The sequence below is a fragment of the Macrotis lagotis genome, chromosome 8 (genome assembly GCF_037893015.1).
Source record: "Macrotis lagotis isolate mMagLag1 chromosome 8, bilby.v1.9.chrom.fasta, whole genome shotgun sequence".
Lineage (NCBI taxonomy): Eukaryota > Metazoa > Chordata > Mammalia > Peramelemorphia > Peramelidae > Macrotis > Macrotis lagotis.
In genome coordinates this window covers 4266681-4287621 of record NC_133665.1, presented here as the reverse complement: position 1 = coordinate 4287621, position 20941 = coordinate 4266681, and the positions used below count along the sequence as shown (strand labels likewise).

General features: G+C 36.6%; 1 protein-coding gene across 6 annotated transcripts in view; it reads right to left on the bottom strand.

The window, feature by feature from the left end:
- The window catches only part of SEC14L5 (SEC14 like lipid binding 5), a 94597-nt gene that overhangs the window by 27353 nt on the left and 46303 nt on the right, over positions 1–20941 (bottom strand). For all 6 annotated transcript variants that reach the window (XR_012470688.1, XM_074196325.1, XM_074196324.1 and 3 more), the window contains 5 exons: positions 16727–16876; positions 16489–16620; positions 14694–14822; positions 14209–14320; positions 5385–5497 (listed from right to left, as the gene is read on the bottom strand). Coding sequence is in view for 5 of the 6 variants with exons in the window: in XM_074196325.1 (XP_074052426.1) it covers positions 5385–5497; positions 14209–14320; positions 14694–14822; positions 16489–16620; positions 16727–16876 (636 nt within the window). In the remaining variant the exon portion in view is untranslated. The remainder of the gene's footprint in view (positions 1–5384; positions 5498–14208; positions 14321–14693; positions 14823–16488; positions 16621–16726; positions 16877–20941) is intronic.

Here is a 20941-nt window from a genome sequence, read left to right as displayed (position 1 = left end):
GTGGCTTTTTTTAGGCTCCATTATCTTCCTCTGCATATGATCCCAATCTTCTCCATCCTCAAAGTAGCTCTCTAGGGTTGAGTTCTTTCTCCTTTGCTTAGTCATTTTTATTTTTGTTTAGTAGCTAGTATGTGATCAAGTAAGGTGGGGAGAATAATGACCCAAGCTTCAGATCCTTTTTTCTGCTCTTTTCTGAAATCTGTCCAATGCCTAAACTTTGGGCTCTTCTCTCCACTCTAAGACAGAGCTAGGACCCCCTGCCTTCCTGTGCCAGAAATGATCTTGCGACCTGCATTCGCTCTAGTGGCTGCAAACTATTGCAGTCCTCTCTTCCCAGAAACTGAAAATAGGGACTCTGCTTTCCTGCAAATGCCCCCAACAAGCAAAGTCCCACCCCTCTGCTATTGCAGGCAGTGTACTAGCTCCTTCTCCCCATCAGTTCCAGTCTGGGATCTGGTCAGCATAGCTGTTCTTGGACACTATAAGTCTTTTCCCACTCAACTGTCAGACCTACATAGTCTGAAATGAAATTTTCTAAAGTTAAGGCTTCCTCTTCATCCCAGAAACTCCCAGGACTTTTTGTTTGTTGATTCTACAGAGTTAACTTGGAGGTGTTTGCATTTCACTCAGGCCCAACCTCCTTTCTTGGCAACATTTTCCTGAGGTCTACTCTCAAGTTGGCTTAAAAGTAACGCTGCTTTACCCAGACTTGTTTATTTCAGCTACTCTTCATTTCCTCTGCACATTTTGTATTTTTTTGTGAAGAAAATTAGGAGAGTAGAAAGTTTTCTGAACTACCCAACCATCTTCCCCAAATCCTCTCTAAATGAGGTGTTGTAGAACTAGAGAAAAATTCCAGTTTTAAAGAAAAGGAAACAGATTGTTATTTTAAAAATGCTAAGCCAGTGAGCTTTACATCTATACCTAGAAAAAATTTTACAACACACTATTAAGCAGTTAAGTTTGTGAGCACTGAGAAAGGGAAGCTATGATCACTAAAAGTCAGAATAGTTTACTTTTATTTGACAGATAAAGACATTAGCAAATCAAGGAAATACTGTAGACATTATATGCAAAGTATTTGACAAAGTTTCATAAGTTGTCCTTGTAGCTAAGAGGGAGAGATGAAAGTTAAATGATAAGACTAAGGGGGATTTTGAGTTGGTTGGATGACTGATCTAAAGTGTAATCATTAATAAATTAATATCAACTTCAGAGAAGACCTCTAATGTAAAGGATTCATTCATCCATTTTGAGTTCTGAGTTGTCACCTTCCCTCCCTCCCAACCATGCATTAGAGAAGGCCAACATTTAGTATATATATATATATATATATATGTATATATATATATATATATATACAGAGAGAGAGAGAGAGAGAGAGAGAGAGAGGGTCAACATTTTATATATATATATATATATAACCATATAATACATATTTCAATATATCAGTTCTTTCTCTGGAGGTAGATAGCATTTTCTTTGATAAATTGGTCTTTGTAGCTAATTTGAATATTCATATTACTCAGGATAGGATGGCACAGGTGATAAGAGTACCAGGCCTGGAGTCAGGGTAATCTTCCTCAGTTCAAATATGGCTTCAGATATTTACTAGTTTGCCCAGTATCCCTAGGTAAGTCACTTAACCCTGTTTGTCTTGTCCTCTTCTGTAAAATGAACTGGAGAAGGAAATGGCAAACTACTTTAGTATCTTTGCCAACAAAATTCCAAATGGGGTCACAGAGAGTCAGCCACAATTGAAATTCTTTCTCTGGAGATGGATAGCATTTTCCTTTATAAGACCTTTGTAGCTGATTTGAAAATTCATATTACTCAGACTAGCTTAATCACTAATCGCCCCCTTTCTAGTACAATATTGACAATTTTGGTGATACTGAGCATCCTTGTTTTACCTCTGAGCTTATCAGAAAGGCTTCTAGTTTAACCCCATTACAGATAATACATGCTGATGGTTTTAAATAGCAGATTTTTTTTCCTCAAAAAATGTCAACAGGGGGCGGCTAGGTGGCTCAGTGGATAGAGCACTGCCCTGGAGTCAGGAGTACCTAAGTTCAAAACCAGCCTCAGACACTTAATAATTACCTAGCTGTGTGGCCTTGGGCAAGCCACTTAACCCCATTTGCCTTGCAAAAAAACCTAAAAAAAAATGTCAACAGGCTAAAACAATGGATCAAAACAACATGAAATTTATTTGAGTTATACATGCCTATATTATACTCTTGAATTCAAAAGAGCAACTTGGGGGAGGGAGGAAAAGAGGTAGGAAAAGGAAGATTCCTATGGGGAAAAAATCTAGAGTCTTACTATCCTGCCACTCAACATGAATCAAGAGTATAATCTGGCAGTCCAAAAAAACTATGCTATCCTAGTTTACATGAAGAGAGGCCCAATGTCCAGAATGAGGACATAACAGATCCAGTGTCTTGGCCCTAGTCAGGCCACATTTGGAGAGCTATGCTCAGTTCTGGGCAGATTTTTAAAAAGACATTGAACTGAGTATGGTGATGAACACCTGTGAGTTCTGTGTTTAGAGCAGATTGATGGAGTACTGAATTGATATGGGCTAAGTCAATCAGGTATCCACACCTCACCAGGTTGCCTAAGGAGGATGGAACTGACCTAGGTTAGAAACAGAGTTAGTCAAAATTTCTAAGCTGATCAGTAGTAAGATTGGGCCTGTGAGTGACTACTTAATTTCCACATGGCCCATTAGGGAGACTCTGTCTTTGTTGAAAAAAAAAGACACTAGCAAATATCTCAAGGAGGAAGACCCAAAGTAAGCAAACCAAAATAAAATTCAAAATGACTACTCTACAATAATATAAGTGAAAACAGTACTAAAGAGCAGCTGAATTATATTAAAAAGTACTCATTTTTTAATAGAATTGAAATAATGCAAATTTAGTCTTAGATGAAACACACTTCCCTATCCTAGTAAAGAGGTGGGGGTTTATGGGAGTAGAATGTTGCATCTATCCATGACTGGATTTTGTTTTATAGTTTGTCTTTCTTAAAAGTTACAGTTAGAAGCTGGGTTATATCAGAAAAAGCTTATCAATCTGATGCTTTTTTTTAAAAAAGAGGTACCTCAGAGTGATGAGAAGATTAGAAAATAAATCATTATATTTACCAAGGTTCTTAGTCTCAAAAAAATAAAAATAAAAGATCAGGTTTACCTCAGAGAGGATAGGACAGTTATTTAAGTATTCAAAGGACTGAGATATGGGACTTGGCCAGTTCCCCCCTCACCTTCCCCCTCCTACCACAATCCCTAGGGAAAAACTAGAAACAATGAGTGGAAATTGCAGAGACAGATTTAAGATCAACTTAAAGAAAACTTCCTAACAATGAGAGTTAGCCAAAAGCAAGATGGGCCATCTCAGTAAGTAATAGGTTCCTTTCATTGGAAGTCTTCAAGAAGAGGCTGGTTGGTGAGTATTGAGGGATGAAAAAAGTATTTTGTATAATATATGGGTTGGGCTAAATAGCTCTGAAGTAGTTTCTAGCATGTAGACTAATTCTTTTGATGCTTTCCAAAAGAATATTTCTCCTCATTCATTTCCTGACAAAAACAGAAAAAATATATGTCCCTGGTAAGAGCAATTTAGGCCCATCCCTTGGTTGGAGGAAGAGAAGGGGAAGGGAATAATTGAATGAATTAAGAATAGATGAATAAATAAAAGTATTTGTTATGTACTTGCTAAGTTCTAAGTATTATGCTAAGTATTGGGGATATAAATAGAAAAAAAGACAAACTTTGTAAAGGATTTGGTTTTTCTTGCTTTTTTAATATAGGGGTATTGGGGGTGGATAGCACAGGAGAGAGAGAAGATGAACCTGAAAATAAAATAAAGTTGAATTTTAAAGAAGAATTAAAAAAAAAAGAAAGAAAAGGAAAAGGCTCTCTCTCTCTCTCTCAAGGAGCTAACACTCTCATTGAGAGAGACAACTCACATGGGAGGGCTCAACTAGGAAACAGATGGAAAAGTCAGAGATCTTAAGGGTTCATCATCAAGGAGAGGAGTTCCTGGAGTCTCTAAAAGTCCTTTAGGGAGGGGAAGGCAGGGGATGAGAAAAAAGAGAATGTTTTCATTCCTGGAATATATTTTGTTGATTTGGTTCCCTTGAAGTTCCTCTCTTAAATCCTTTCATCAAAATCATACCATTAAGGTAGTCAAAAATGACTAAAGGGTCACAGATTGCTTGAGCCTTCAGAGCTCCATTTACCTCTCAGTCACCTTGATGGCCCCAGAGCTGTCAAGGAAGGATACTCAGTTGCTGCAGAATGGTGGTCTTAGCTGCTGTCCTTTAATCCAACACTCAAAGACAGACAGGAATAAATACATACCAAGACAGACTTTTACATATCCTAAAGAAATAGTCTATAAACTATTAACTTTTCCTGACTTCCATTCCTCTGCTTCTGACTATAGACCAAGAGGATCAAATCAGATAATATTTGTGGAACAGTGCTGGCACACAGTAGGTATTCTCTAAAACAGCTATCATCATCATCATTATTGTTGTTGCTTAAGAAAAACTTGAGGTACAATGGAAATTTGAGTTTCTGTGTTTTAGATTTTTCCACAGTCCAATTCTTTCTATAAATATAGTTTTTCAAATCATATACTTAAAATGTATCTTTCTGAAACAGGTAAAATGCTGCCCAAATATTATTTTTCATATGATGCTTTGAAATCTCATTTGTGTGTACAAAAACCTTCATGAAATCCCAATTACATAACAATACCACAACCAATGCCAACAATAACAACACAACAATAATGGAATTTTATATAATCCTTTAGAATGTACAAAAGGTTTTACATATATTAGGTCACTTATGTCTCACAACCACCCTGGAGGAAGGAACTAAAAGAAAAATCAAGTCTTACCAAACCAAATCTAATATTCATGGCTGGGACACTTGATCTTCTTTTCTAAGCTTATCAAATTCTACTCCTCTTTGTGAACTCTATTTCCAGTCAAATTAAACTATTTACCCCCTCCCTGCTCATTCTCACTTCTGTGACTTTGTTCTTGCCCATCTTCTAAGTCTGAAATTTGAAATCCCTCTCTTCCTTGAATCCTCAGATCACCCCTTAACCAAAAATGATCATCTCTTCCTCAAAATTTTCACACAGTTTGTCTAATTGTCTCCTTTGTACTTATATTCTGCCCAGTTCTTTTTATGATCAGTGCACTTTTCTTATTTCCAATCCTGAGGGTAAGATCCTTGAGGACAGGGATTGTACTTTATTTCATTTTTTTATCTCAGAATATGTGACTTGTACATAATAAATGTTTCATTAATGTTTGAATGCCAAGATCACTAAGCAAAGTAAGGCTCTTTAAGCCCTCACCTTTCCTTTATGTGTTTCCTGTAACCACTGACGAAGTCTGATCAAGCAACTCTCCTGTATGGGGGTTAGTTGCCCCAAATACCTCTCAATGTAGTCCGTGTCCAACTTGGCAGCTAAAAGGAAGAGAGTAAAATCAATAACAGACAAAAAAAGGATAGCATAATAGAGCAGAAAATATATTGAACTAAGAATCAAGGGACTCTGACACAGACTAGTTGCTTCACCTTGGTCAAGTCACTTCCCTCCTCTATAAAAAGAGGAGTGACAGAATCCAGATGGCAGAGTAAGAGAGCCTTCAGCCTGAGCATTCCCAATATTCCCCACTTAACAACTTTAAAATAACTTCTCAAATAAAATTGGAAAGTAGCATAACCAACAAAACCTTAGGGTGATATAGTTTTCATCTTAACTGATTCAAAGAGAGGAGAAACACACACACACACACACACACACACACACACACACACACACACATTCAACTGAGTATAGAAATCAATATTAGCCAAGAGGGAAGTAGGAGAGGATGGAGCTAAAAGAAAGTAGAGGAGTGATAAGAGAGAGAGCAGATTAAGAGAAGTAGTAGTCAAAACCAAAATACTTTTGAGGAGGGGTAAGGTAAGAGAGAGATAGAGACAGAGACAGAGACAGACATAGAGAGAGACAGGATAAACAGAAGAGAATAAGATCGAAATACACAGATGGGTAATCATAACTGTAAATGTAAATTGGGTGAATTCATAAAATGGAAGTGAATAGCAGAATAGATTAGAAATCAGAATCCAACAATATATGGTTTATAAGAAACAGACTTTAAACAGAGAGAGACACACAAAGTAAAACTAAGGGACTGGAGGATAATCAATTATGCTTCATCTGATGTAAAAAAGGCAGGGGAGCAATCACGATCTCAGACAAAGAAAAAAGCAAAACCAGACCTAATTAAAAAAAATAATAGGGAAACTGCATGTTGCTAAAATGTAGCACAGACAATAGGCAGCTAGGTGGCACAGTGATACAAGTACCAGAACTGGAAGCAATAACATCTGAGTTCAAATCCAGCTTGAGACCCTCATTAGTTTGGTGACCCTGGGCAAGTTACTCAGCCTTTTTGCCTCAGATCCTCAATGGTAAGATGAGTTGGAGAAGGAAATGACAAACCATTCTAATATCTTTGCCAAGAAAACCCCAACCATAATCATGAAAAATTGAATACAACTGAAAAACAACCAAACAACAAAGCATAGACAAAAATACTAAAAATATGGCATACCATTCAAATTCTTAAAAGTTAAATGAATAATAGACTATACTACACTAGTGGAAGGGCCTCAATTTACCTCTCTCAGAACTAGAGATATCTAATTATAAAATAAACCCATTTTTCAGTTTTACATGACACTTTCACAAAAATTAAATATGTATTAAAGAAACTTACAAAAAGTAAAATATCAAATGTCAAATACACCCTCTTCAAACCATAATACAATAAATACTGCATTCAGTAAAGGTCCTTGGAAACAAATTAAAAATTAATTAGAAACTAATGATATCTATATCTAAACCTAAAGAATAAGTGGGTCATAAAACAAATCATAGAAACAATAATTACATTAAAGATAAATGACAACAATGAGACAACATACCAAAATAGGATGCAGTTAAAGTAGTACTTAAAGGAAAGTGTATCTCTAAATATAACATTAAAAGAGAGAAAGAGCAGATCAATGAATTGGCCATTCAACTGAAACAAAACTAAGGAAAGAATTAAAAATGCCTAATTAGTGGGGTATCTGCAATGGAGAATACCATCTCTACACAGAGAAAGAATTGTGGAGTTTGAGCAAAGGTCAAAGACTATAACCTTTCATTTAAAAAAAAAACCCATTATCTTATGATGTGATTTTGCTATCTCTTATACTTTATTTTTCTTCCTTAAGGATATGATTTCTCTTTTATCACATTCAACTTAGTTCATGTATACTATGGAAACAATGTGAAGACTAACAGACTGCCTTCTGTGGGAGCTGGGGGGAGGAAGTGATATTGGGGGGAAAATTGTAAAATTCAAAATTAATTAATTAACTTGAAAAAACCTAATTAAACACCAAAATAGAAATTCTAAAAATAAAAAGAAAATTATTAAAATTGAAAGTAAAAGAATTGAACTTATAAATAAAACTAGGAACTGGTTTTATTGGTGGGGAGGAAAAATAAAATAATCCATTGGTTAATTTGATTTAAAAAAATTATCACTATCAAAAATGAAAAGTGTGGACGAGCTACCAATGAAAATTAAATTAAACCAATTTTATTAGGAGTTATTTTGCCCAGTTATTTGCCAATAAAATTGGCAATCTAAATGGAATATGTAAATATTTACAAAAAATATAAATTGCCCAGAATAATAGAAGAGGAAATAGACTATTTAAATAACCCTATCTTAGAAAAAGAAATTGAACAAACCAAAAATTTTTTCCCAAAGGGAAAAAAAGCCCAGGACCAGTTGGATTTACAAGTGAATTCTTGCAATACTTTAAAGACAGAGAAAAAGAACTAGACAAATCTCCCTAATGAATACTGATGCAAAAATGTAAATAAAACACTAGCAAAATAAAAGTCTGTAGCAATATATTACAAAAATATGATGAGGTAGGATGTTTAATGGTTCTATATCAGGACAACTATAAACATAATTGATCATATTAATAACAAAAACAATAAAAATCATATGACCTGCATCTATAGATGCAGAAAAAGCTTTTGACAAAATACAATACCTAGTCTTATTTAAAAAAAAAAACACTAGAAGGCATAGGAATAAAATGAGCTTTTCTTAAAACGAAGATAGTGTCTATCTAAAATGAAAATCAAGAATTGTCTATAATAGTGATAAATTAAAAGCGTTCTCAATAAGATCAGAGATGAAGCAAAGATGTCCATTATCACCATAATTACTCAGAATTTTGATAGAAATACTAGTTAAAGCAATAAGACAAGAAAAAAAATTGAAGGAATAAGACTGGGAAATAAGAAAACAAGGCTATCACTCTTTGCAGATGACATGACAGTGTACTTACATAACTCAAGATAATCAACTAAAAAACTAGTTGAAACAATTATCAACTTTGGTAAAGTTGAAAGATACAATATAAATCCATATAAAACTTCAATGTTTTTATACATTACTCATATAGTTCAGCAGGAAGACATAGAAATAAACATTTTATTTAAATAATTTCAGAAGTATTTTGTATTGGGGAGACTTTCTGCCAAGACACATAGTGGAACTATATGAACACAATTACAAAATAAAGTCGGAACCAAACAATCAGAGGAATATTAATTTTTCAAACGTAGGCCAAACCAATGTAATAAAAATGACAATAGTACCTAAATTGCCTTACTAAGCCACTCCCATACCAATCAAACTACCAAAGAATTATTTTTCAAAGCAAGGAAAAATAACAATAAAACTCATGTGGAAAAACAAAATGTCAAGAGCATCAAGGGAATAAATTTTAATAAAAGTAAAGGAAGATAATGGCAGTACCAGATCTCAGACTATATACTATAAGTGATAATCATCAAAGTAATCTGGCACTGGATAAGAAAAGAGTGATTGATCATTGGAATAGATTAAGTATACAATATGTAGAAGAAAATGATCATAGTAATCTAGCATTTGATAAACCAAAAGATCCAAGTTTTTGGAGGAAAGAACTCACTATTCAACAAAAATTTCCGAGAAAACTAGAAAGCAGTAAGTACAAACTAGCATATTATACCATATACCAAGATAAAATTGAAGTAGATATCTTAAGCAAATTAGAGGAGCATTAGGGGAAAACTACCTGCAGATAATGGATAAGGGAAAAGTTTATGACCAAACAAGAGATAGAAAGGAAAACAGGAGTTAAAATGGAAAAGACCCTGCTCTCAATTCCACTTGGAGGATACCAATATTTACAGAGAAGGACAATTTATTTTAGAAAGAAAAGAGTACTAAAGCCTGTGGTGGGGATGGAGGGAAAAGTTAGGAAAATCTTTGGGTGGAAGATAATACTTGGCCTGAGACATGAAGAAAGCTATGAATTCTGAGAGGTATTACTAAGAGATTTGTAATCCAGACATGGGGGAGAACCTATGCAAAGAAGATAGGCTATTGATTCAGGAAACATTTCTGGTCCAGTTTGACTGGTATGAAGGAGAGCATTATGAAGTGAATCTGGAAAGGTAGGTAGAAGGCAGATTGTAACTATGGATGCAGTGGTGTTCTAGAACCAGCTCAAACAAGTTAAAAAAGAGCTGATTGTTCAATTTTCAGTGTAAGCATTTAATAAAAAGGAAGACAACATAGCATTACCAGGACTCAGACTATATACTATAAAGCAATAATCATCAAAACAATCTGGAACTAGATAAGAAGAGTTGGTTGATCAGTGGAATAGCTTAGGTATCTCTTTACCCTGTTTGAGCTGGTTCTTGAACACTACTACATTCATCTACCTCTCTCCTACCTACCTTTCCAGACTTACTAGAACACTAACTGTTCCCTGAACTAGTCTATCTTCTTTCTTTGTGTCTTTGTATAGTTTCTCCGCCAATGCCTCTCTTACCAAATGTCAGCTTGGAAATCAGCAAATGCTATAAAATCAAGGTTGTAGTCATTTTTCTGTTTATTTTTAGACTTAAGAAAGTGAAAATGCCATCAAACCAAAGTAAACTTAAGAGTATGTCACATGGACATTTTTTCAAGGAGTTAGTTGTCAAGCATTTACCAGCTCAACCTGCAGACATGCCAACTTGAGGCAAAAGGAAGCACTTAAGATTCTATGCCTTAGAGAGATTTGACTATGTAAGAAGATGGATTGGAAAGAGAAGAGACTAGAGAAGAGACCAAAAAAAAAAAAAAAAAAGACTAATTGAGGCTCCTACAATAGCCTAAGCAGGAGATGGAGAATTACCTGAACCAGGATAATGTAAAGTGAAAGGAGAGAAGGGAATAGATATGACAACGGCAAAAAATTCATTAACCAGTGAGACCTGGCCGACGAGGGAGAATGAAGAATCAGAGATAATTGAGGATGAAAATTTACGTAAATGAAAGAAGACTGGTACCCTCAAAAAATATAAGTACATTTTAAGGTAGCTCTCATTTAAAGTTTTTTTCATTTTGGAGAGAGGGAAGAAAGAATAGTGAGTCCCACTTTGAACATCCCAGAACACATTTAGAACACACACCACATGAAATCCAAGCAGCTGGAACTGTAATTCAGAGGAGATTAGGGCTGGTTAAAAGATTTGGGAACCAGTTGTGTATTGATGATAATTGAACCCCATGGGAGCTGATGAGATAAAATATAGAAAAGTAAAAAAAAAAAGTGTACCGAGAAGACATAACCATACTTAGTGGGAAATAAATGCTTATTCATCAAAGGAGACTAAGAAAGAGCAATACAAAAAGGAGCAGGAAAACCAGGGGATAGCAAGGTCACAAAAGCCAAGAAAGATCTCTTAGGGTTTTCCAGCTCAAAAATTCTATAAAGCTTCATCAGAATTTTTACCAGCTTTTGGTTGATATGAAACATGATTATAAAATATCATCTGTGAATTGCTTGAATATTTCAGTATTGATGGAGTGTACCTGCTCTAAGGTTGAAGGTCAACTCTAACATGTTGCTTGCTAGCTGTACATGATCTTAGTCAAGTCATCTAACCTCTTTTAGCTTGTTCTCCTCTGATGCCTGCTAAATCTGTGCAATCTCGACCAAGTCATTCCAATTTCCTGGGCATCCATTTTCTCACTTGTTAAATGAGGATAAAGTAGGAGACTTCTCATACCTTTTAACTCTAAATCTATCATCTCCTGAGCTCTAAAATGAAGATACCGCCTACCCTTTCTACCAAACCTGGTTGTTATAAAGATTAGACAATATATATTAAAGTGACATGTGAATTATAAAGTTCCATTAACAATGTAAGGAGTGAAATGCAGTAGGATCACTTTCATTTTGAAATGAAACAGTACCTCTCTGCCATGGCAGCCCCCTTCTTCTACTGCTAAATTCCTTCTAGGAGTCTCTATTTTTTTTATTCTCTTCTGGCTGGGCTTCTGACTCTGGATGTTTCCACCATGCCCTCCACAAGGATACTTTCTTTCCCTCCCCTTGCTTTTCAGCTCTTATCCCATTAGAACATAAGCTCCTGAGACATTATGATCCAAAGCCCCCCCCCCCCCGCCCCAAACGTACAATAACACCAAGAATTGCAGCTATTCTGCCAAAACTGTATATAAAAGAGGCATCTGTGTAACTGGAAGCAGAGAGGCTGAGCTTGGGAGCATTGTACTGTCTCAGCAAAATCATAGTCCAATAGCAGATGTATTGGAGACAGGCAGAGACAGGAGAAGGAAAAGCAAAAGGGGGGAAGGGACAAGGGAAAAACACAAAACAAAAAAAATCCCAGAATCCTTCCGCTCTCTCATGCAAGTGTAAAGGCTTCCTTTCTGTTCCCAAATACAAAGGTACCCAATTGATCCACAATGGGATGGAAGGGGCACCACTCCTCTTCCTACCAGACCACAGTGAAGGCCAGCTTCTTGGGCAATGGAAGAAGGCAGACTGAGAAGCTACAGAAACTCAGGGAGCAAAATGAGAAAGGCAAAAGAAATTAAGACACAGGATATGAGGAAAAAGAGAGGGTAGAACAATTTTAACCTCATGACCCATCATGAGATTAGTTTTCCTGTCACCCAAGCATCACAAGTTTAGATAACTGACCCTCTAAGCTTCAATAGTACTAAAGGAGAAAAGGGCAGTTATTTGACACAATGGATGAAGGCAGGAAGATTCTCCTTCCTGAGTTCAAATTCAGCCTCAAACACTTGTGTGATCCAGGGTAAATCACTTAATCCTTTTTGCCTCAATTTCCTCATCTGTAAAATGAACTGGAAAAGGAAATGGCAAATCATTCCAGTATCTCTGTCAAGGAAAACCAAATGGGGTCAGAGAGAGTCAGTAACAACTGAACAAAAACAACAAAGGAGAAACAATTAAATTGTTATTCCAAAGGAGGCATAAGCTGTATAAGATCCTCTCTGGGACATAAGTTCCTTGAAGGTAGTGAGGACCTTTCTGAAGCCAGTACCCTGCACTGTTTCTTGCACATAACAAGTGCTTTATAAATTCTTGTTGACTGATAAATTGGAGCAATTAAATGGCATTGTGGAGAGAATGCTGGCTTCAGAGTTAGGAATACTGTCGTTCAGTCCTGTCTAACTCTTCCCCTATTTGGGGCTTCTTGGCAAGATATCAAAGTCATTTGCCATTTCATTCTCCAGCTTATTTTACAGATGAGGACGCTGAAGCAAATAGGATGCATTGTTCAGGGTCACATAGCTAATAAGTATCTGAGATTGGATTTGAATTAAGGTCTTCTTGACTCCAGGCCCAGCACTCTATCCATTGTGCCACCAAGTTGCCCCAGAGTTAGGGACACTCGAGTTCAAATCCTGACTCAAGTGCTTACAAGTTATAAAAATCTGGAGATGTCATTGATTCTCTCTCAACTTCACTTCCATAATTTATAAAATGGGGATAATAACAACAGTTCCTTCATAGGGTTGTTGTAAGGGTCAAATGAGATAACCTACAAAAAGGGCTTTGCAAACCTTAAAGAATTATAGAAATGTTAGCTACATTACTATTATCAGTGATCTATGAGTTCATGACAGGACTATTGAAAATTCAGAAGCCTTTCTGCCAGTTCCCCACCCTACTTGGGAAACGGGCCAAAACAATCCTTTTTCTGGGGAAAGGGTAACACATAGAGAGAGGAAGGGAGAAAAGGCTAAAATGATTTCAAAACAGAGATTACTTGCTTTCCATCTAACAGGAACTCTTTTGATACCATAAAAACTTCATCTACTATAAGAGCTTAGCATCTAAAAAGAAAGTCCAGAAGGAGCTCCAAAGAGTCTTAGGATAGAACTCCATTATTCTGCACCCCTCCAGATGAAATGGTATCATGTCTAGGTTGCAAGCCTTGGAACATGGGGAAAGTAGAAGGGAGCTCCAGCCTCAGGCACTTAATAATTGCCTAGCTGTTTGACTTTGGATAAGTCATTTAACCCCATTGCTCTGCAAAAAAAACAGAAACAAAAAAAACCCCCAAAAATAAAGAAAGCAGAAGGGAGGACTAAGCAGACAACAAGCCATCCATTGCCAGGTGTAAAAAATGATTCATTTGGCCCTCTATTCTAACCAATATTAATCAGTTTGATATTTTACTTAAATCATAAAAGGATAATTAGATAAAGGAGGTTCTTATAGTAAGCCTATATATATTCAGTACTGATTTACCAATTATAAAACAGCCTTCAGCAACCACAAGCATACTGACAAAGCAATCTCCATCCTGTTTTCCTCAAACCCCACATGGATAGGATGCTTTGATTCTTTGAAAAATCCCCCATCACCTTCTCTTGCCCAATATGAGCAGGTGATCATCTTATAACCACTTGGTATCACAGATGAATCTTGCCTTGCTCATCTTAATTTTTGGCCTTCAAGAGTAAGGTCTATCAACTAATGAGATTCTGTATTTTGCCATGCATCTTTTGCAATTTTGGGAACCAAACCCCCCAAAGTAAGATTTTGGAGACCAGGGGAATCTCAGATTGTGAGGAAGATCTGAGGTTCATTTTATCAGAGAAAGCTGGATCTAAAATGCCATTGACTCAGAGTTCTGCCTCAGTGACTTTTCTTACAGACTGGACAATTTTAAAACACCAGTTTTAAAAATCCAGTGCTTGGATCTTGCCTACCTGCCATACTCCTCTGATCTTCTTCTCTGACAGGAGAAGGTTTCCATCGAGGGATGTGAGAGATGCCCTGAGATATCAGCTCATTCAGATAATATTCAATCACTTCCTTCCCCTGGAATAAAAGGCAAGTAAGGATAAGAGAAAGACATCCTCCATAAGCTGAGTGGATCCCAGAATTCCGTTTTGCAGAGTAATCAGGAGACACCAGCTATCACATCATGAAAGCAGCCAGAGAGTTGTTGATAGTCAAATGCATGAAAAAAATCCAGATGTGAGCAATCCTGCTCTACTACAATAAAGATCCCGCATTTCACAAGAGCTTTGGACTGTGCAGGCCAGGGAAGAACATTTCCAATGAGGGTGAGGAGCCAAAAAAATAGCCCTCCATATTCAAGAGACTATAGCCATAATGGAAACTCTTTATAACTGAGTTATCTCTATTGAATATCCAGTTACACATGAAACTATCTGGCTCCATTTCTTACCCTCTTGATATTGGCTGTATACTGCTTCATTGCAATTTTCTCCACAGCATTTTCAAAGCCGAAGAATGATTTGATGTCAAGAGATGCTGACTGCTCAAAGCAGGTCCACTCATCATTCTCAGGGTGAACCTAAAATCCAGAAATGTCAACTCATTTACAAAATCACAAGACCCTAGAACATTCAGGGCTAAATCCAAATGTATCCTTTTCACACTTTAGGAAGCAGGCCAAAGGGACCCTCTTAAATGAATTACACAAAACCATATTGGACATTAAATTCCCATTAAAGTTTAACATTGTGCATGGGGCTGACTTCTGGGTTTGCAATGAGGATGGCATGGGACTAAGTAATGAACCTTTTGAGAAAATTCCTTCTGAAGAGTCAAAGTGGCCGTGTCACATAGTACTACATCCAGAAATAATCTGAAGGTCTTTCTAAAGGCCTCTGAGAATAGGCTAATTCTCATCATTAAGTATTCATTAACTATTGAATACAGGCAACAAACACACACACAAACATACACATACACAAATAAAAAAACAAACAAAAAAGAGTGAACTGAAAAATTCATTCATGAGACTGTACAATGGCATTTGATTATTTAAAAAGGAAGATCTCTTACATGTCAGGTCTCTCTAGCTCAAGGTAAGGGAAAAATATATGCTGTTGATGAGTCAAGACAGAGATGATCTATCTTACTTTTCTTTGATGACTGGTACATCGTGGATACATAGCTATTGCTTATTTTTTTTTAGGTTTTTGCAAGGCAAACAGGGTTAAGTGGCTTGCCCAAGGCCACACAGCTAGGTAATTATTAAGTGTCTGAGACCGGATTTGAACCCAGGTACTCCTGACTCCAGAGCCGGTGCTTTATCCACTGTGCCACCTAGCCGCCCCTTAACTATTGCTTATTAATTGGTAGTTGTGCAAAGTGAAGCACAGGCCAGATCAGCATCATTTCAACCTGCTGCCCTTAAAAATGACTAGCAAGTAACACAATGAGGAGAGAAACAACTTCTTTGTAGGACTTAAAGAAATGTTGTGTTCCTCACTGACACCTGCCCACATGGAAGTATCTGAAACATACTAGAACTAAGTTTTCCTCCTATCTAATAGGCATGATTACTCCATTTTGTAGTAAAATAGGGTCATGGAAAGGATATCACTTTGGAAGTTATGAAGATGAGCTAATCACAAAATAAGGCCAGAAGAGGAAAAGGTTGCCAATAGAAACTTCTTGGCAGAAACTACTTCCCATTACTCTGCCTTATCTCACACTATGGTGTCATAATTGGCTGAAAGTGATGGAATTCTGAAGAATTGGTGACAGTATCTTGAAAATCTTTTAGGACTTTGCAGCAAGCCAACACAAGAGACAATTTAGTTGCTTTTCTGGAAACAGTGAGGAAAAAGCCCTGGATTTCAAGTCAAAAGATCTGCATTTGAATTCTGTGCTTACAACTTATACCTTGTAAGACTCTTGGGTAAGATCCTCAACCTCTGAGTCTAAGTTTCTTCAACTATAAAACTAGATGAACCTCAGAGTTCCTTCAAGGGCAAATGAAACATAATTTGCAAAGCTCTTGGAACAGTTACTGCCTTGAATTAGACACTTATTAAATCCTTGTTCCCTTCCTTCATGTTATAGATCTATGATACTGCTCTTAAATTCAGTTTTATATTAACAAGCTTTCCAGGGAAAGTTTCACATAGCAATGGCCCCTAGTGGTAGGAAAGAGAAACACAAAAATGACTGAGAGGAAGAGAACATGGACTGCTCCATGGTCCACGTACAGTATAACTGCAGTTCTCATGAACAATGACTCGATTGGCAAACGTCTCATTGTGGGCCTCAATAAGAAGAGTTCGGTCCTTCCAGTTTAAAACATTCTTCTGCACAAAGACAACATATTCAACTCCAGCAATCTAGAAAAGAATAATGGAGCAATTAAGAGAGAGGAAAATAATCATGGCTTCATAGTCTCACGTCTCAGAGACACTTGGAACTAAGGAAAAGAGGTTGAAGGCCTACCTTCTTCAATAACCGTGGTGCATCTACAGTCAATTTGCAACTGCGTTCTATAATGTGAATGGATCCATCTGGACTCTTGGATTCATGAATGATCTCACTGCCCAAGAAGACAGGTATCTGGGGGCATGTTGGAAAACGTTTTTCATAGGCCTAGAAGAGGAAAAAATGGTGAGTAAATACCATTCTGGATGCCAATTTGACACTGAGAGACACATGCCATATTGGGGGGAAAATTCAAAGAGAAATTGACTCTTGTCCCACCTCCACTCCCAGCTTCCCTGACTTCCTTCAAGTCCCAGGTAAAACTGCATCTGCTACAGGAAGCTTTTCCTAATTCCTGTTAATATTACTGTTTTCCTCTGTTGATTATTTCCTATTTGTCTTATATACAGTTTTTTTTAATGTTTGCATGTCGTCTTCCCCATTAGGGGAAATCTTTTGCCTTTCTTTGTATCTCCCAGAGCTTAGTATATAGTACCTGGCACATAGTAAGCTAGATAGCTATGTTCATTAATGGACTGATGGGGCCATGCACCAGCTGTGTGACTTTGGGTAAATGTGAGCCTCTCTGGACCCAAGCCTTTTCATCTGTAAAATAAAAAATATCAAGTTGATCTCTAAACTTCCCAGCTGAGGGATCCCTGAATTCCCTAAGAATTTCCCAGCTCTAGAATTCTAAGATTTTATGACATTGTCAATTCACTAAGCAAACAAAGAAAGAAGATCCATCCTCTGGCAAAAAAAGAATAAATAGTTCTGTGACTATTTCAGGAAATTTAGGGGTGCTGATGTCAGTCTATATGTCACTTCCATTTTTCTTAGAGAATCATACAGAAAATTCCCAATTTCTAGTCATTTTTCTATCTTAGATTCTGAGTTAGCTCTCCTTCTTGGATGGAATTTTAAGTTACACTGATGAAAAAAATATATAATCATGTCCAACCACCCCACCTCACCTACCTGATAAGGATACAAAACACACACACACACACACACACACACACACAGACACACCTATTTTTCACTTGCAAGTGCTTTCCATTAATTTTTCATTATGTTTACAGTTGCATTTGAAAATCCAGTATTTAATTTAGCTTTGTCTCCATCATCCTTAGCATATTCTATTTTATGAACAATTCGACTGTAAATTCATCAAAGACAGGGCCCATGATATGTGTTTCAACCTAAATCACTTTGAAATTGGTTATTGAACACAGGGCAGGGAACTGACAACTAATTGCTTAGGTTCCATAACAATAAACTGTTTAGAAAAAACAGTTGCAATACACAAGTCATAAAAACTGTTCATGCTTTTTGAACCAACAATTCCATTGCTAGTAGTCCAATATAAAAACATCATAAAAAAGAAAAAATAGGACTTATCTTTGCAAAAATAATCATAGCTGATATATGTGTAGTAGCAAAATACAAAAAAAAAACAGTAAACTATATGTCCAGTAACTAGAGGATACATGAATAAATTATGATATGCTAATACTATGGTTCTATAAAAAATGAAATGTACAAGAAAATGTGGGAAAACATAGCTGAAATGATGCAAAGCAAGTTTAGTAGAACCAGAATTATTTCCCCTTGGATTGACACTAAAAGGAGGAAAGGAGAGAGAAAAGAAATAAAGAAAGAAGAGAAGAGAAGTGGAAGGACAAAAAAAAGAGAGAACAAAAAAGGAAAAAAGAAGAGAGAAGAAGAAACAAGGGAAGAAGGGTGGAAACAAAAGAAAGGAAGAAGCCAAGCATGGGTAGGATGAGTAACAAGGAAGTATTCAGATCAGAAAGTAGAGGGAAGAAAGGCAAAAGCAAAGTAAGGTGGGAGGAAAAGAATGGAAGAAGGCAGGGAAAGAAGAAAAGAGGGAAGAAGGAAAGAAGCACATGAAAAGTAAAGAAGGAAGGAAGAATAAAGGGAGAAGGGGAAGATAGGTAGGGCATGGATAGAGCACCAGCCCTGGAGTCAGGAGAACCTGAGTTCAAATCCAGTTCAGTCATTTAATAATTACCTAGCTGTGTGACCTTGGGCAAGTCAATTAACCCCATTGCTTTGCAACCCCCCCCAAAAAAAAAGAATAAAGGGAGAAAAAGGTTTCAGAAAGGGGCACAGAGCAAAACAACTTTTGTCTTTCAGTAACCTATTAACTTATCTGCTTCTACTTTGTTTAAAGCTAAGGGTTTTATGTAAAATCCTGTTCCTTGTTTTGTACAATAATTTATTTGTCTTGGTCAGTTTAACTGTTTCATCTGTAATATTAGATAATCTCTAAGATTTCTCCCATCTCCTTATTCTGTATCTTTATTTATTTAAGTGGTTATTAAGTTTATAACAATTTTCTTTTTAAAAAAATCAAATAAATAGAACCTCAGAAGAAAGGGTAAACTGCCCTGGGCGTCAACTCTGAAGTCCCTGGAGCTGGCTCCAGGGCACACAGGACAAAGAGGGCTCCCCAAGGCTTTACTGTTTACGCAGGACTTCCTTAGAACAAATGTGTTTTACGTATCTGCTCACTGCTGTTGGGATCCTGCGTTTGGTACAAGGTCACATGAAAAGCTGAGGACGTGCTCAGTTGAGGAATGTGAAACCGAAATACATCTTCTAAAGGATGTTGATGAGAGAGGTGATTTTTTTTTAGACCCCAAAAGAGGAAAGTTCCTGCCTCATTCAGGGCCTATTCAGTACAAGGGTCAGATAGCTGTAATTTAGCAGCATCTGTGTACTTTTTTATTAGAACAGGATTTACTAGATAGACACCACTCCCAGTATCTATCATACCTCCTTAGATGTCCTAGGATTGGGATTTAACACTCACTCTGAAAATAACCAAGGCATCTGAGGACACATCACGCCTTTGCAGCCAGCCCTGTTACCAGGAAGAAGGGTAGCTCTCACACTCACAGGACTCAGGCTGCCTGGGCTAGGAAATGTAGGTGTTTCTAGTCTCTTGGTCTCTTGTTATCTTGGTCTCTCTCTCTCTGCTCTTTTTTCTGGATGAGGCTTTAGATGGATTCCTCCTTTAATATTTACTGAGTCTGGTGTTGAAGTGAACAAACCATTTAACTATGAGTTTCCAACTACCAGCTGTGCCATCCCTAGAGCTCCCATCCTTCCCTGTATTCTCAAAGGTTGGCTGAGGGAATTCTGATAAGGACTTCTCTTCAGATAATACATTTCAGAGCTCCAAGTCTTCAAATTTACTGAGGTTTTTCTTCCTTAAATTGGGAGTAACTTGAGGATGGCATACAGCCACTACCTTCGGTCAGACAGCCCTCACCGTTCACCTAGATTGTTACAACTTCCTCTAATTGCCTTCCATAGGTCAAGTCTCTCCCCTTCCAATCCATCCTCCACACTGCTTCTAGCAATTTTCTTAAGCACAAATCTAACCATGGGATCACCTATTCTACCAACTCTATTGGCAGTTGAATTATTTAAATTTCTTTCGGGCTAATTTAATTGCATGAATTTTGAATAATGCAATTTAATTTTAATTTTTTTTCTTTCATTCCCTTCTAAGTTTAATGATATTAAGACTAGAAGACAAATACAAATCCTTTTGGTCACTGAGCAGTGTCAAGCTCAAAAATCAAATAGATCAATTTTATGGCATAATGATGGTTATGCTGAATTTTTATTAGAATAACATTAGTATTTTCAAAATTTTAAAGTCATCCTTTCAAATAATGTTTTTTGGTAAATTTGTATTATTCATAGGTCTGAAATCATTAAAGCCTAAAACTGTCCTAAGATTTTTGGGACGTGGTGTATAAGCGCATATATATATATATATATATATATATATATATATATATATATATATAAAACAGTGTAACAATAAAAGGGCTACATAGATGTGAAAGAGGCATCATGGAGCAGGAGTCAGAAGAACAGGATTCAAATTATAATTCTGCTACTTACTGGATGACTTTATTTTTTTTAGCTTCAGTTGACTAATCTATAAAATTTATAAAAAGGAACTGAAGTTCCCTTTGAATTCTAATTCTATAGTCCAATGATCCTACTATTAAGCTATTAATCACCCATTGGTCCTGGTTCTGCCCTTCTGGAGCAAAACAGAGTATTTACTCCCTCTTGTACATAATAAAACTCCAAATATTTGAACATGCTCTCATCTTACCTCTTAATCTCTCCTGGTAATTTTCTTTTAATATTTAGTATAGGGCTTAGCACACAGTAGGTTCTTAATAA